This window comes from Tachysurus vachellii, chromosome 6 (genome assembly GCF_030014155.1).
Source record: "Tachysurus vachellii isolate PV-2020 chromosome 6, HZAU_Pvac_v1, whole genome shotgun sequence".
In the NCBI taxonomy this organism is placed as follows: Eukaryota; Metazoa; Chordata; class Actinopteri; order Siluriformes; family Bagridae; genus Tachysurus; species Tachysurus vachellii.
Genome location: NC_083465.1, coordinates 8,228,925 through 8,245,502, shown reverse-complemented (window position 1 = coordinate 8,245,502; position 16,578 = coordinate 8,228,925). Strand labels below are relative to the sequence as shown.

Sequence of the window (16,578 nt, the reverse complement as noted above, 5' to 3'; positions counted from 1 at the left end):
CCAATGTTGAGTTTTTTCTTTTGTCCTAGCTCTGTCTCCATGGCTCTCTACCTTGAAATGCATGGATGCAGCTCTGGCTCCTATGCTACTCCAGGGCATCCCTGTACTGTATTATAGTCACAAATGGCTTGTGCACATCCCAGCTCAGTTGTAAGGACTGGCAGCAATTGGCATATCATACTTGCTAACATTAGGTACTTAGGGCTCAGGCTGAACACCAAAAGAATTTGCTTTCTCTGCTTCCAAGAGTCCTAGCCAGATTGTACCACGACCAATTCCACCTATTATTAGTGGCTTGACGCTGACTTGAACATGTCTCTCCTTGATGGAACTCCTTGGGAGATTTCTATCCAGTGGTCCTCATGTCTCTGGTGTAGGGGGCCCTCATTCACCCTAGCCAAATATTTGGAACTTTTGGGTCTGGTCCCGAGGTGTGCCAACTAATAGATCCTGGTCCAAGGTAATGGAGATTATATTGAGCTTTAGGATTCAGGATTTAGCATTCAACATTCTCTTACGTTGTATGTGGCAGATATTTCTGTTAGCCATGCAACTGTCTTGTAAGGCCTCATGTTTCCTGTGTGGTACCCGACAGCTGAGGCCTTTCTAAAGATTGGAGTTCCCTTATGTAACCTCTCTTTGTTCCTGGATGGGCTATCAGAGGCCCCATTGTAGCCCTGGGAATCGTCATCTGGTTTGTTCCTGGGATGGTTAGAGCTATTTGCACTCTAGTCTGGGTTGCGTCCTGAGGGTGTAGTCATTGACCAACCAGCTGATCATCCAGCACGCTTTCTTTTCTCCTACATGTGTCTTTGGAGCAACACAAGCTGCATTTACTTGGCCAGTTTGGGCATTAGTGTCTATGTCCATTGCCATTTCTCTCAGCCAAGCAGGGCAGGCATTTTTCCTCAGTGTGGTTATCAGGGTTTCCTGATCGCCAAACCATGATGTGGAATTTAGTTCCTCCAAAAATAAAAGTCTCAGGTTAAGTATTTAAACCTGTACTGTAAGAATAGAAAATGAGACACTGTGTTGCTTGCCACACATCAGGCATGCCTTATGTATTCCTTCAGAAAATTTTAATCCAAGAATATCTATACGGTCATTTCCATCTCAAGGAATTGGGTTACATGTGTAACCTGAGATGTTTTTCTTTGCAGCATATAATAATAATAATAAAAGTAGTAATAATAAAAGTACTAATAATAATAAAAAGAAGAATTGTTGTTTCTAGATATGTATCATTGATTGTGGCTTTGTTGCTTTTCAAATATAGCAACCTTCAGAGTTGTTACACTGAAGAGGTAGAAGGGCCATGATAATTTCCAAATGGAGGTTAATTGACCATCTGTAGGAGAAAGTAAGTCTGTTAAATAATAGTGCTTTTGTTTTTCAGTCACCTGGTTCTACGGAAAGACATTAAGGAACTTGACCGTGACATGGGTCCAAAAGCAGACGCGAGCCTCAAGCCAGGTAAGCATCTACATTGGTCACACAGTTAAACTTTCCACTCACACGGTGCCAGTGGGTGAATTCAGGAAGCATTGTAGGTTTTTATTGCTGGATTCTAATTTCCACTGGTCTGAAAGTTGAAGAACTATAATACTAGAAATGTGGGATTACTGAGGCATGGAACAGCTGTTGCCATTTGCCATTTATTTAAAATATTCTGCTAATAATACAACAATTAATACTAGTAATGTACAATGGATTTAAAAACTCTACATATCCCTTTGACATTTTTTTGTGATAAATGTGAAAAATGAAACCAAGATAAAGTGTCAGAACTTTTTCCACCCTCAGTTTGAAAGTACAATGTATGAAAATTAAGTGCAAAACAATAATAAAAATAAAAACTAAACACAATAAATATAAAACCCTTAGAATAACTGGGTTGTGTACAAGCTTCTAAACTAAAACTAAAGAAACTTTTTATTTTAATAAACCACTGAGTTTTTGAGCGCAATCATATTGGAGGATGAGTTTCAGAGGAAACTGAAGTAGCTGGCCCTGTACTGATATTCTGCACTGACCATCTTGCTGGTTTGTTCACTTCCATCTTCAATGTGTCTAGCCAAGTCTGTGGTCCCTAGGTCTATTGAGGATGCCATCTCTCACAGTCTAAACACTGCTTTCAACATTTCACCATTAACAGCAACAAAGGGAGCTATGTGAGGCTGCTGTTTATAGATTGTAGCTCAGCTCTCAATACCTCAGTTCTGGTCTCAAAGCTCAGGGATGTCAGACTTGATACCCCTTCTGTGAATGAGTCCTGGACTTCCTCATTGGCAGATCTCAAGTAGTTAGAGTGAGACAGGTTACCTCCTACACTGTCACACTGAGAGCTCAACTGGAGCCCAACAAGGTTCCTGCAATGTCCTGAGACTCCTGCTCTATTTTCTCTACACAAATGACTGTGTCCTTTCACAGGTCCACTTCTGTTGTCAAGTTTTCTGATGACACAGTGATTATCGGTCTCATCTCCAACAACAGTGAGGCTGACTACATTGATGAGGTGGAGAAACTAGTAGCTTGATGCCAGGCTAACTGTATCTCTGAATGTCAGCAACACCAAAGAGCTGGTTGTGGACTTGAGGAAGAGGCAACAATGGGGAACTATAACCCACTCAAGATTTGCAGGACCCCTGTGGAGAGAGTGAGCAGCCTCAGGTACTTTGGGTTACATATCTTTGAGGTGTTGTCCTGGACTCTTCACATCTAAGCTATTGTAAACCATTATCTGATGCCAGACAATGATTATACCACCTGAGATTCCTAAGGAAATTCTGGTTCTCGCTCATGATCCTGAAAATGTTCTATACAATGGTTTACAAACTGCATCTCAGCATGGTTAGGAAACTGGCCAGGCCCACAAAGCCCTGCAGAGAGTGGAGAGTGACTGCAGAGTACTTCTGCTGTCCCTTCTCTGTACTATATCTACACCAAGCGATGCAGTACCAGAGCTGGGTAAATTATCAAGCATGTTATGATGCTGAATGGTAAACTCTTTTTAATCTTTAGCTTGTTAGCAGATACCTGAAGGTTTTGCTATAAAATCCATTTGTAGCTATTAATGATTCCCTCCTTGATAAAAGTATTTTTGGCTCAGAAAAAGCAGCCCTAAAATATGACACTGCTACCAACATGTTACATTGTGGATGTGGTGTTTTTGTTACTGTGTTTTTGTACCAAATATACCTTTGAAATTTTGGATTTGTTATATATTTTTGTCTTATCAGACCCTAACACGTGCCACGTAGTTTGTGATGATTTAGTTTAGTTTTGTTTTTTGTGCTGTTTGTTGCCATAGGTCTATTTGCAGCCTTCCTGCTAGGTTTATGTCTTGACCTTTTAGAAGTTTTGAAGGGATATATTGTTCTTGTTGATGTCATTGTGGTGCTTCAAAAAGGAAATGGATCCAAAAGCAGAAGTGAGCTTTAAGCCAGGTGAGCATCTGCATTGGTCACACAGTTACCCTTTCCACTCACACAGTGCTAGTAGGTGCATTGGGTGAATTCATGGAGCACTGGATGTTTTTCAGAGCTGGATTCTAATTTCCACTGGTCCGACAGTTGAAGAGATATAAGACCAGAAATGTGGTTTTATTGAGCCATGGAACAGCTATAATGCAATAATTAATATTAGTAATGTACAATGGATTTAAAAACTCTACACACCCTTTTTAAAATGACAGGTTTTTTGATAAATGTGAAAAATGAAACCAAGATAAAGATTTTCTCTATTTGATGATGATGGCCTTTAATATGTTCTATGGTTCATCTTATGTATTGGAAATTTAGAATTACCAGATGGTTGCTTTCAACAAGTGAGTTACCCTGCTTGCAATGTAAGCTCTTTGTTGACTATATAGCAGTCAGATGAAACCAAGATTTGAAGAGTTATTTTATTGTTGACAGCCATATAATAATTCCTTGGTTAATATTGAACACATCCACATCCCCAATTAAAAAACAATATTCCCATGCAAAAAGTTATTCTAACTTTATTTTGTCTATTTCTAATAAAACTTTTGTTTTCCCCTTATTTTTTATGAATTGTAATTTACATCAAGGGTGGAAAACGTTCTGATATGATATCGCTTAATCCCTTTTCCATCAGAAACCTAGCATATTTACAATTGTGTGTAGATTTTTTATATGCACTGTAGCTTTTTATCAGTGTGAACATTTAACAGTGCAGCGCTACCTTTTAAGAGCATGAAAATAATGTCCAAAATGGCATCAACACGGACACATTGAAAGGGGCTATGTACAAATAACCTCAGGTGAAGACAAAAGAACACATGTGATTTTAATATGGAATTTTTTGTCCAAGGAGGTAACAAACGGTCAAATCAGATGAGGGAAAAAGGACACAGCATAACGTAGTAACATGTACACATATTTATAATATTTTCTGTAGTTATTTATTATTCTTACATCAAGAAATTTTGGCATTCTTCTATATTACTGTACATTGCTTCTGTTTCATGATGTTTAAGAGCACTTGTTTATGCACAGCTGTCTTAAGATCCCAGAATCTTCATTTCTTTAAAGTCTGTGTCCATCTATTGTTTACAGGATTAAGACTAAACTTGTGTTTAGCCTTATGAAGTGAGTTAGCTTGAAAAAATGCTTCAATTTGCTAGGGAGCATAAAGATTGGTCTCTTCGGCAATGGAAAAATGTCAGGTTGTCCAAGGAGTCTTGTAGGTTTGGAGGGCTCTGATGTGTGTAAACATAAGGGTACTAAAGCAGCTTGCCCAGACAGAGGTCCTGGCTATTTATGTTATTATTTATTTATTATTTTGTAGCCAAGACAAAAAAAAATTGTCATTTCTGTACTAAAGAATAGTAAGCCCACTTGCCTATAGTGTCTCAAATGACTATGGACCTCTAGTGGCCACATCACTTATTTTTGAGAATAATGAGCACATCAGAGTCTGAAGAAAGGCAGCTGAAGTAAAATTAATGCAACTATATGCAATACATATTTTATGCAGCCAGACGATACTTATGAAAGTTATAAATCTAGGTTAGACAGGTAACTGTTAAAGGTTGAAATATTTATTAAGGTGGTCTTCACTAATCCTGTAACCTGTTATCATGTTTGTGTGTGTATTGGTTTAATCAGTGCTGAATGTAGCATGGGATTTCCAGTGCAATGGTACTGTGCCTAGTGCATGGAAGACTGAGGTTAAGGATGAAAGTTCCAGCAGTGAAGAAAATGAAGAGGAGGAAGAAAAGGTGCATGAGGACGGTGGCAGCAGTGAGGAGGAAGAGGTAAAACATTCAAATAACCATGGAAATTCAAAGTAACCTTATACCAACACAGTATTCCATCATAATACACACACACTTGTATATAGTATTCTGCAAATGTTTTAGGCATGTGTGAAATGCTGAAAAGTAAGAATGCCTTCAAAAATATATATTATTTGTTTTTTTTTTTGTTTTTTTTTTTGCAATTTACAATATGCAAAATGAGTGAATAGAAGAAAATTTAAACCAAATCAATATTTGGTGTGACTAGCCTTTGGCTTCAAACCAGCATAAATTTTTACTCTCACTACATTGGCACAAAGCCAGGTGAATGATTAACCAGTTATACCAAGCAAGTGCTAATGATCATCAAAGTCATATGTAGGTTGAAACACAGCGATTAACTGAAACAGGAACAACTGTGAGCGGTTGGGGAAGACAGTTTTGTATCAGAGGCCATACACAGTGGCAAGACTGAGCAAAGCAACAAGACATGCAACAAGAGATTGTCTTCAACAACCTCACCTTAGAAGGAGAATTTGGATGTACCACACTAGAATTTAAGCCTCATACACAGCTATGTCTTTTTCAGTTATTGAATTTAATGTTAATGATTTTATTTGGATTATTTTGTTTAATTCCATTTTGCAAATTGATAAAAATAAATGAACACTTTTATTTTTGAAAGAAAAATAAACCCTTAAACTTCTGCACAGTACTGTATATAAATGAATATGTCAAGTCAAGAAGCATTTATTGTCATTTAAACCATACTGTATATAGCTGTTGCAGTACACAGTGAAATGAGACACCGTTTCTCCAGGACCATGGTGCTACATGAAAACAAAGACAGAGCTAAGGACTTAGTAAGTAGTCCTAGACAGATAAAGTGCAACTGTGCAGCCTGGCACAAACATTGCAGGACAAGACAAACAAGACAGACAAGACAGTGCAGGACAAAAGACAGTGCAGACAAAAAATGACAAGACAGTACCAAAAAGACAATAAAGAGAGACAGCGCCGACCAGTGTAAATACTGTATGTTCAACAATATTGTGTGTGCAGTAACCTGAGATATTGTAAAGTATTGTGCAAAACAGCAAACGACTGAAATGTGAGACAGCATGTGCAAAGAGTATGCAAAAACAGCATGTAAACAGATTGATGGATATATATTGGAAGTGTGTGTATTTGGTGTAGGTCTGTGCAGTCCATACAGTTGATGTGCATGTGAGTGTTGTGCTCAGTAAAGTTCAGTTATTAAGGAGTCTCATGGCTTGTGGAAAGAAACTGTTACACAGTCTGGTTGTGAGTGTCTGCATACTTTGGTACCTTTTTCCAGACGACAGGAGGGTGAAGAGAGTGTGTGAGGGGTGTGTGGGGTCATCCATAATGCTGTTGGCTTTGCAGATGCAGTGTGTGGTGTAAATGTCCATGATAGAGGGAAAAGAGACTCCAATGATCTTCTCAGCTGTCCTCACTATCCGCTGCAGGATCTTGTGATCCGAGATGGTGCAGTTCCCAAACCAGACAGTGATGCAGCTGCTTAGAATGCTCTCAATGGTCCATCTGTAAAAAGTAGTCAGGATGGGGGAGGGAGATGTGCCTTTCTCAGCCTTCGTATGAAGTATGACACTGCTGGGCTCTCTTGGTGATGGAGCTGGTGTTGAGTGACCAGGTGAAGTTCTCCGTTAGATGAACACCAAGAAATTTGGTGCTCTTGACAAATCTCTACAGATGATCCATCGATGTTCAGTGGAGAGTGGTCGCTCTGTGCTCGTATGAAGTCAACAACCATCTCTTTAGTTTTATTGACATTTATTCGATGTTCAGTGGAGATCAAAGTTAGAGAATTTCTAAACACCTAATTTATTCAAGAATATTATCTGTGGGTATACCACTATGATACGAGCATGTTTTAAAAAAAAAACAAGGCACTTTAACAAATTCTTTTATGTTGTGGTAAACAATGATCTGAATTAGACAACATTAACCGCTGTAGCACAAAAGATGATTATGGCTAAAATGGTAAGGGTTACAGCTGTCAAAAATCACTAGTTTCTCACAATGCTCTAGTGTGACAGTATACTCTTCTTCCAGTCACTTCCACAGTATTTAGGTGTTTGGATCAGCAATTTCATTTTGATATACTGTATCAAATAACTGTAGGACATAGTAATAATTCAGTAGTGAAATGAGGTTTATTGGATTAACAGAAAATGCGCAATATGCATCAAAACAAATTAGACAGGTGCATAAATTTGGGCACCCCAACAGAAAAATCACATCAATATTTAGTAGCGCCTCCTTTAGCAGAAATCACAGACTCTAGACGCTTCCTATAGCCTGTAATGAGTGTCTGGATTCTGGATGAATGTATTTTGGACCATTCCTCCTTACAAAACATCTCCAGTTTATTTAGGTTTGATGGTTGTCGAGCATGGACAGCCCGCTTCAGATCACCCCACAGATGTTCAATGATATTCAGGTCTGGGGACTGGGATGGTCATTCCAGAACATTGTACTTGTTCCTCTGCATAAATGCCCGAGTAGATTTTGAGCAGTGTTTTGGGTCGTTGTCTTGTTGAAGTATCCAGCCCTGGCATAACTTCAACTTTGTGACTGATTCCTCAACATTACTGTATTCTCAAGAATCTGCTGATATTGAGTGGAATCCATGCAACCCTCAACTTTAACCAGATTCCCAGTACCGGCACTGGCCACACAGCCCCACAGCATGATGGAACCTTCACCAAATTTTACTGTGGGTAGCAAGTGTTTTTCTTGAAATGCTGTGTTCTTTTGCCGCCATGCATAAAGCCCCTTGTTATGACCAAATAACTCAATCTTTGTTTCATCATTCCACAGCACCTTATTCCAAAATGAAGCTTGAATGAATGGCTTGTCCAAATGTGCATTTGCATACCTCAAGCGACTCAGTTTGTGGCATGTGTGCAGAAAAGGCTTCTTTCGCATCACTCCCGTATAGCTTCACCTTGTGCAAAGTTCACTGAATTGTTGAACGATGCACAGTGACATCATCTGCAGCAAGTTGTAGTTCTTTGGAGGTGGTCTGTGGGCTGTTTTGACCATTCTCACCATCCTTCACCTTTGCCTCTCCAATATTTTACGTGGCCTGCCACTTCTGGCCTTAACAAGAACTGTGCCTGTGGTCTTCCATTTCCTCACAGTGGACACTGACAGCTTACATCTCTGCGATACCTTTTTGCAGCCTTCCCCTAAACCATAATCTTGAACAACCTTTGTTTTCAGGTCATTTGAAAGTTGTTTTGAGGCCTCCATTTTGCCACTCTTCAGAGGATAGTCAAGAACAACAACTTGCAACTGGCCACCTTAAATACCTTTTCTGATGATTGGATGCACCTGTCTATGAAGTTTAAGGCTTATTGAGCTCACCAAACCAATTGTGTGGTCCAATTAATCAGTGCTAAGTAGTTACTGGTATTCAAATCAACAAAATGGCAAGGGTGCCCAAATTTATGCACCTGTCTAATTTCATTTTGATGCATATTGTACATTTTCTGTTAATCCAATAAATCTCATTTCACTACTGAAATATTACTGTGTCCTTCAGTTATTTGATAAATCAAAATGAAATTGCTGATCCAAACACCCAAATATTTATAAATGAAAATCATGGAAATTGTCAGGGGGTCCTAAACTTGAACTATATAAAATGACTGTATATACAAATGCATATGCTTAGCTATTTCATTGCCAGGTGTGTTATTCTCTCATTATTTCACTTACAACAAGCAGAATCCCCAAACAAAGCCCAAATCCCAGCTGAAGAGAAGCAGCCCATAGGATGACGGTGTTCTTTTTGTGATAAACGTGTTTTTATTTATTTATTTATTTATTTATTTAATCAAATATATATTTTATTATTATGCTACAGGTCTATTTTGGTCTAATCAGTTTATCAAATGGATAAGCTTTGTAAGCTTGGTGCACCATGCAAGTAGTCAAGTTGATGGAAGAGGTCAATTCATTTCTATTGAAAAAACTGATTATTTTGGGTAAATAAAAATAATTTATTGATTGATGACACATGTATGACAACTTCTGACATGAGTTTAAATGCAATTAATAATTTCTGAGCTCAATTACACATCTCCATTATAGTGTACACACTAGTATAACCAGTTTTGAAAGTTTTTTGTTTTATGTTTTTTCCCTAAAATATTTCTATTTCTTTTTTCACTTGATTTTTGTTGATTGCTCTATCATCTTAAAAGTGGAAAAGGTTCTGAATTGATTTTTCATGGTTTTATTGATTTTGTTTATTAATTTTTAGTCACAAGAATCTCACATTTTAATAGGAGTTTTTATATCCACATATTTTAAATGTTTGCTTCCTCAATTCATAGGTCAATTAGTTTTCCTAATTAATTAATTAATTAGTGACTAAGACATGCTTATATAATTTACAACTCTGATCTCAAGTGGGATGTAAAATGTTTTGAAAAGGCTGTTATATACCTTCTCCTGTCCCTCAATATTTTTTAAATTAATGTATTTTCCATTTTTTAGGAAGAGTTGGAGCCCTTCCCAGAGGAGAGGGAGAATTTCCTCCAACAGCTTTACAAATTCATGGAGGATAGAGGTAAGCACCATCAAAAACTGCTGATAATAAAAGGATCTTAATAAAAGGAGTTTTGGAACAGCAGAGTTAATTCATTTGTATTTTTTTTTTTGCCAGATTTTACAGTATAAAACCTGATTTTACTGTGTTAAACCAGTCTACTGTGTAAAATACACCCTGTTAGTAAATGCAAGGTTTTGTAATGTACAGACCAGATGAATTATGTCAGATATTTTAATGTGACATAACTAATGAAATTCAACTAAAAAAGATAAAAGAAAAGAAAACTTTGTTGCATAAGTGTGCAGAAGGGATATGACCGCTCAGAATTAATGAATGATATGCAGAGTCATGTGTAAAAGTTGCTATGAGACACTGAAGTTATTTTGATAAATCCATAATAAGAACATGCTGTTTCAGTAGGATTTTCTAGACATCATCTTTGTTTCATCCAGTTACATACTTCATCACTCTTATCAATAAACAGTGTAAAAATCCCAGGAGATCAAGAGTCATAGAATACACAGTATATTTTTTTCTTATTTTGATGCTTAAGTGGAGGTTGCCTGAAGCTGCTGACCCATATCTACATGATTCTATATCTACATCATCGTATGCATTAACCTTCTTCTCAACTGATTAGCAATTTAGTGACTAGAAAGTGTCCCTAATAAGGTGCACTGATTTTTTTTGTATTATCTGAGATTTAACCACCATCAACAAGGCGGTTGCTCAAAATTGCCAAAAGACTAAGCACTGAGAGAGTTGTGAGCTTTTTTAAATAGATCCAGAAATAGGCAGAAATTATACACTTGGAAGAAAGCTTTCCTGGCAAAAAAAAACACAATTTCAGTGTAAAATAGGAAGAAATAGATCTGTTTAATTTGTTTTCTTTTTAAAGACCTGCATGTCAGGAATATGTAATTGTTGATGCAATCATGTTTTACTCAGTTTACTAATAGTTTTTAACCCATTTTCTGTCAAGGGACACCCATAAACAAAAGACCAGTGCTGGGCTACAGAAATCTGAACCTATTTAAACTCTTCAGGCTGGTTCACAGACTTGGAGGATTTGACAGTGTGAGTACTTGGTTATTATTTTTCACTTTAAAGCAATATTTTAATTAGAGACAGGCTATTACTCAGATATTACTGGGAAAAAAATGTCACAAGCCTATTTCTTGAGATCACGCACAAATTTCAGCATTACCTTGGAACTTTAGTATTTAGTCTAATTTAATTAGATTTAATTGTATTACATCTCATTTTGTAAGGTGCACATAGGAATTAAACTTGCCGTCAGCCACTACAGACGAAAAAGTTGGTCTGAAACATGTACAGAGCCACTTAAACGTTTGCTTTGCCACCAATTTGTAATGAAATTGTTAGTTGAACTGTGCTTATTAACTGTATGGGTGTAATGATGCATTACATCACATTTTATGTACAATAAATTTACATATTGAACATTTTATATCGTCGCTGTCAGGCGAAAACCTCGTATGTCCGAATTTTGTCAATTTCATATTTTTTCACATATCGATGCTATTGGTCAGTCCCCACGTGGGTCTGATATTTTTACAAGTTATTAACCAATCTAAAGTCTTGAAAATAGCTTGAGCGCAAATCTCATAACTCCATTGGACACTTCAACTGTCCACCTCTTCCTCACTCTGCGGGAGAGCTTCGCGGCATATTTCTCCTCAAGAAGAGTCGCAACGAATCAACACGTCTTCTGAGGTAAATGTCTTCAAAACACTGGGCTCAAAGGAAAAAATTCTTGACCCCCGCTAGTTCTGGTGCTCGTCTGAGGACAGGAATTTAGCGCAAGACAATCCACTGCAACGCGGACTAAACCCTGTGCACTGCAGATGAGGTACGGCGTTTTTTAATTTCCTGAAAAATAACGGTTTTGGAGATACGAGGATTCCGCCTGACAGCGACGATATGTATAGGGCTGGGTGATAAAACGATAAAGATATGTATCGCGATAGACATGTGATCGATATCAATGAAAAATGTGTTTGATAAAACGTTCGACTTTTTTTATTCTTCGTCGGACGAAAACAGAGGTTGCTGTCTTGTGCTGGTCTGCTGGATTCCTCTTCAGTAACCGGCGACTGATAAGCAGAAAATGGGGCATATAAGATGAGACTGATAAGCAGAAAAATTTCAGCCATATCATTACGTACCACTTATATTTTGTGAGATGTAATAAATATTTAGAATTAATAAATCCATTTAAACTTATTGTGCTCCTTGAAACAACACTACCACTTTTTTCCAGAGCATTCAGTATTTCTCTCAAAGTTGTTAATGGGTTTTTCTATACATCCTGAACAATTGGGTGAAATCGTTCTTGGTGTAAAAGACTGTGGCTTAGTATCACAGAACCATTTCCACTTCTTTATCGGAGTTTGAACAGTACTGTTTAGATATCTTTTTATAGCCTTTTCCTGCTTTGTAAAGTTCAATGACCTTATATACAGTGGTGTGAAAAACTAAACATCCAAACTTAGATAGCCCTGTGTGAAAAAGTCAAGTCAAGAAGCTTTTATTGTCATTTCAACCATATCTAGCTGTTGCAGTACACAGTGAAATGAGACAACATTTCTCCAGGACCATGGTGCTACATAAAACAAAGACAGAGCTAAGGACTTAGTAAGTACAGTCCTGCTCACCATTATTGGCACCCATGAAGTTTATGTACATATTGTGGAATATCTACTGAAGGAAATTTATCAAGTGAAACATATTACTAAAGATAGCTTGTGTTTGATTCAAAACAGCAAATGATAAAGAACATTTAAAAAGATAAAAATTATGAGGAAAACATAATGCTTGCCGTGTCAATGGTATTGGCACCCTTTGCTGCAAATCAGTATGGAAACCAAATTTGGCTCACCCGTTGCAAATCACAAATGAGGATCACCTGTGATGAATTGCCTCAACCCATGTGACATGAATTAGCCAATGAATGATCATTTTGGTGTTTTAAAAAGCCACTCGTTATTCCCTCTTCTTGTGTGACAATGGTAAAGACAAAGGAGCTGTCTGAGGACACCAGAAATGCTATTATTTGCAAGCACAAGACCTCCAAAGGGTATAAGGCCATCTCCAAAGACCTTGGTATCCCTGTTTTAATGGTGCGTAATGTTTTTTAAATTAAGAAGTTTTCCAGGCATGGAACTGTTAAGAACCTCCCTGGACATGGGGAGAAGAGAAAAATTGATGACAGAAGTCTTCGAAGGTTGGTGCGAATGGTGGAAAAAACACCATGTCAAAAATCTAAAGACCTGAAGACCAACCTGGAGCAGTCTGGTGTAATTGTTTCAACAATTGCCAAGGAAGACCCCATTGCTGAAGAAAAGGAATGATTGGTCTTCACGAAAGAGAACCTGGACAAACCTCAAGCCTTCTGGGACAATGTTTTATGGACAGATGAAACAAAAGTGGAGCTTTTTGGTAATGCACACAAACAGTATGTTTAAGGACGGCGCAATGAAGCCTTTAAGGAAAAGAACACCATACCAACAGTCAAGCATGGTGGAGGATCCATAATGCTGTGGTGCTGCTTTGCTGCATCTGGTACTGGAGGCCGTTTGGAGGCTGTCATCGCTGACAAAGGGTGTGCAACCAAATATTAAGGAGGGGTGCCAATATTAGTGCACATGCTGGTTTTCTGTTTTTTCCTTTGGAATTACAATATCTATGTTGAAATAAGGGGGGGGCATGGTGGCTTAGTGGTTAGCACATTCGCCTCACACCTCTAGGGTTGGGGGTTCGATTCCCGCCTCCACCTTGTGTGTGTGGAGTTTGCATGTTCTCCCCGTGCCTCTGGGGTTTCCTCCGGGTACTCCGGTTTCCTCCCCCGGTCCAAAGACATGCATGGTAGGTTGATTGGCATCTCTGGAAAATTGTCCGTAGTGTGTGATTGCGTGAGTGAATGAGTGTGTGTGTGTGTGCCCTGCGATGGGTTGGCACTCCGTCCAGGGTATATCCTGCCTTGATGCCCAATGACGCCTGAGAGAGCCACAAGCTCCCCGTGACCCGAGAAGTTCGGATAAGTGGTAGGAAATGAATGAATGTTGAAATAACAATTGTCTTTGTTAACTTACTTTGGACCTCCAATTAAAAGATCCTGCTGATATAAATTTGGTACATTTTCCATTTATGTCTTCAGAAATGTTTATTGTGCATAGTGCTATTGTGTATTGTCTTGTATTTTTAAACAGACAATAAACAGAAACAGTGCCGACCAGTGTTAATACTGTATGTTCAAACAATATTGCGTGTGCAAAATACTGGAATGAACACAGTATTATAGCAGCAGTTACCTGAGATATTGTAAAGGATTGTGCAAAACAGCAATCGACTGAAATGTGAGACAGCATGTGCAAAGAGGAAAAACAGTTTGATGGATATATATTGTAAGATTGTGTATATGGTGTAGGTCTGTGCAGTCCATACAGTTGATGTGTGTGTGTTGTGCTCAGTACAGTTCAGTTCAGTTGTTAAGGAGTCTGATGGCTTGTGGAAAGAAACTCTTCCAAAGTCTGGTCGTGAGGACCCGAATGCTTCGGTACATTTTTCCAGATGGCAGGAGGGTGAAGAGTGTGAGGGGTGTGTGGGGTTATCCACAATGCTGTTGGCTTTGCGGATGCAGCGTGTGGTGTAAATGTCCATGATAGAGGGAAGAGAGACTCCAATGATCTTCTCAGCTGTCCTCACTATCCGCTGCAGGGTCTTGTGATCTGAGATGGTGCAGTTCCCAAGCCAGACAGTGATGCAGCTGCTCAGAATGCTCTCAATGTGCTTGCCCCTAAACCTGATTACTTGTTTGGTCACCCTTAGCAACAAGAACTGCAATCAAGCGTTTGCAATAACTTGCAAGCATCTTTGCAGAATTGTTGTAATTCAGCCATATTGCAGGGTTTTTAAGCATGGACCACCTTTTTAGGTTCATGCCACAGCATCTCAATAGGATTCAGGTCAATACTTTGACTAGGCCACTCCAAAGCCTTTATTTTGTTTTTCTTTAGCCATTCAGAGGTAGACTTGCTGGTGTATTATAGATCATTGTCCTTCTGCAGAGTTTGCTTCAGGTTGAGGTCATAAACAGAGGGCTGCACATTGTCATTCAGGATTTTTTAGTAAACAGAATTCATGGTTCCATTTATCACAGCAAGTCTTACAGGTCCTGAAGCAGCAAAACAGCCCCAGACCATCACACTTTATACATTATTGACATGCTGTGTTACTTTTTTTTTTTTTGACATTCTATGTTACCAGATGTAATGGGATACACCTATAAAAAATTCAACTTTTGTCTCACCAGTATTTTTCCCAAAAGTCTTGGGATCATTAAGATGTTTTCTGGCAAATATGAGACGAGCCTTTATGTTCTTTTTGCTCAGCAGTGATTTTTGTCCTGGAACTCCGCCTCAACACTTTTTCAAACAGGGCCATGTGGGTAGGATTTTGTCTTTGCTTAATAATAAAAACCTTCATTTAAAAACTGCATGTTGTGTTTACTTTTGTCATTATTGAATAATGTTTAAATTTGACAGCGGTGTTCATATATACAACTGCCAGAAGTTAATACAGTACAGAAATCGTTCAACAACACACCCACATGATGAAGTGTTGGAAAGGCTTTGCGAACTCTGCTTGCTGCGGAGACCAGGCCTCCAGTCCTCGGCGTCCCCTGATACCAGGGACCAGGATAGGGGACACTGAAAGCAGTGCTTGAGGAAGCGGAAGCGCAGTAAGCAGGCGGTTTTCATTGTCAGAGTGTACATTCCCCCAAGCGCTAATGCTAAAGAGGTTCTATGTGAACTCTATGGGGCTATTAGCAATCTGCAGAATATTCACTTCAACGGACTGTTTCATCGCCAGAGTGGTAATCATGCAAATCTCAAATCAGTGCTCCCTAAATTCCATCAGTATGTGGACTTTGCAATGATTGTGTAAACAAGATCCAGCACGTTTTCCCCTAACATTCCCGGCACATATCATGTGAAGCCCCACCCCCACCTCGGCTTCTTAGACCACGTCTGTTATTCCAGAATACAGACCACTTGTCAGATGCTCTAAATTGGTTCTGAAGCAGGTGATTTTCAGGAGCCACCGCTGCTCTTCAGAACTGCTTTAAGTGCATTGACTGGAACATTTTCAGGGATGCTGAAACCAATGGCGACTCAGTCAGCTTGGAGGAATACATGGCATCAGTGAACAGCTACATCGGCAAGTGCATTGACTGTCTCCAAGGCAATCACCACGTGTTCCAACAAGAAGCTGTGGATGACTGCTATGTGCGTGCGATGCTGAAGACTAGAGACCTAGCCTTTATAACAAGGGACAGAACGGCCCTAAGAACAGCAAGGGCCAAACTGTCCCGAGCCATCAGAGAAGCAAAGTGCGCACATGCCCAGACATTCCGCAGCCACTTTCAGGACAGTGGCGCATGTGGCGGGGCATACAGGTGATCACGAATTACAAGACAGCTTTAACTGCCTGAGATAGTGATGCCTCCCTCCCAGAAGACAACCACTATCGCCCCCGTGCCAAAGAAGTCTACAGTGTCCTGCCTCAATGACTATCGTCCCGTCACACTCAAACCCATTGTAATGAAGTTCTTCAAGAAGCTTGACTATGTATCGTCCAGAAAGCTCCATAGACGATGCCATTGCCACAGCCCTTCATTTAACCC

The 16,578-nt window shown here is 39.0% G+C and overlaps 1 protein-coding gene across 3 annotated transcripts in view; it reads left to right on the top strand.

Moving 5' to 3' along the window:
- The window catches only part of arid4b (AT-rich interaction domain 4B), an 86,528-nt gene that overhangs the window by 45,529 nt on the left and 24,421 nt on the right, over nt 1-16,578 (top strand). For 2 of the 3 annotated variants that reach the window (XM_060871999.1, XM_060872000.1), the window contains exons 10-13: nt 1,397-1,473; nt 5,133-5,281; nt 9,815-9,887; nt 10,852-10,946. In XM_060871999.1, the coding sequence (XP_060727982.1) occupies nt 1,397-1,473; nt 5,133-5,281; nt 9,815-9,887; nt 10,852-10,946 (394 nt within the window). Of the gene's footprint in view, nt 1-1,396; nt 1,474-2,473; nt 2,671-3,310; nt 3,447-5,132; nt 5,282-9,814; nt 9,888-10,851; nt 10,947-16,578 lie in introns of those variants that run through there. The other variant, XM_060872001.1, reaches the window with a different exon arrangement.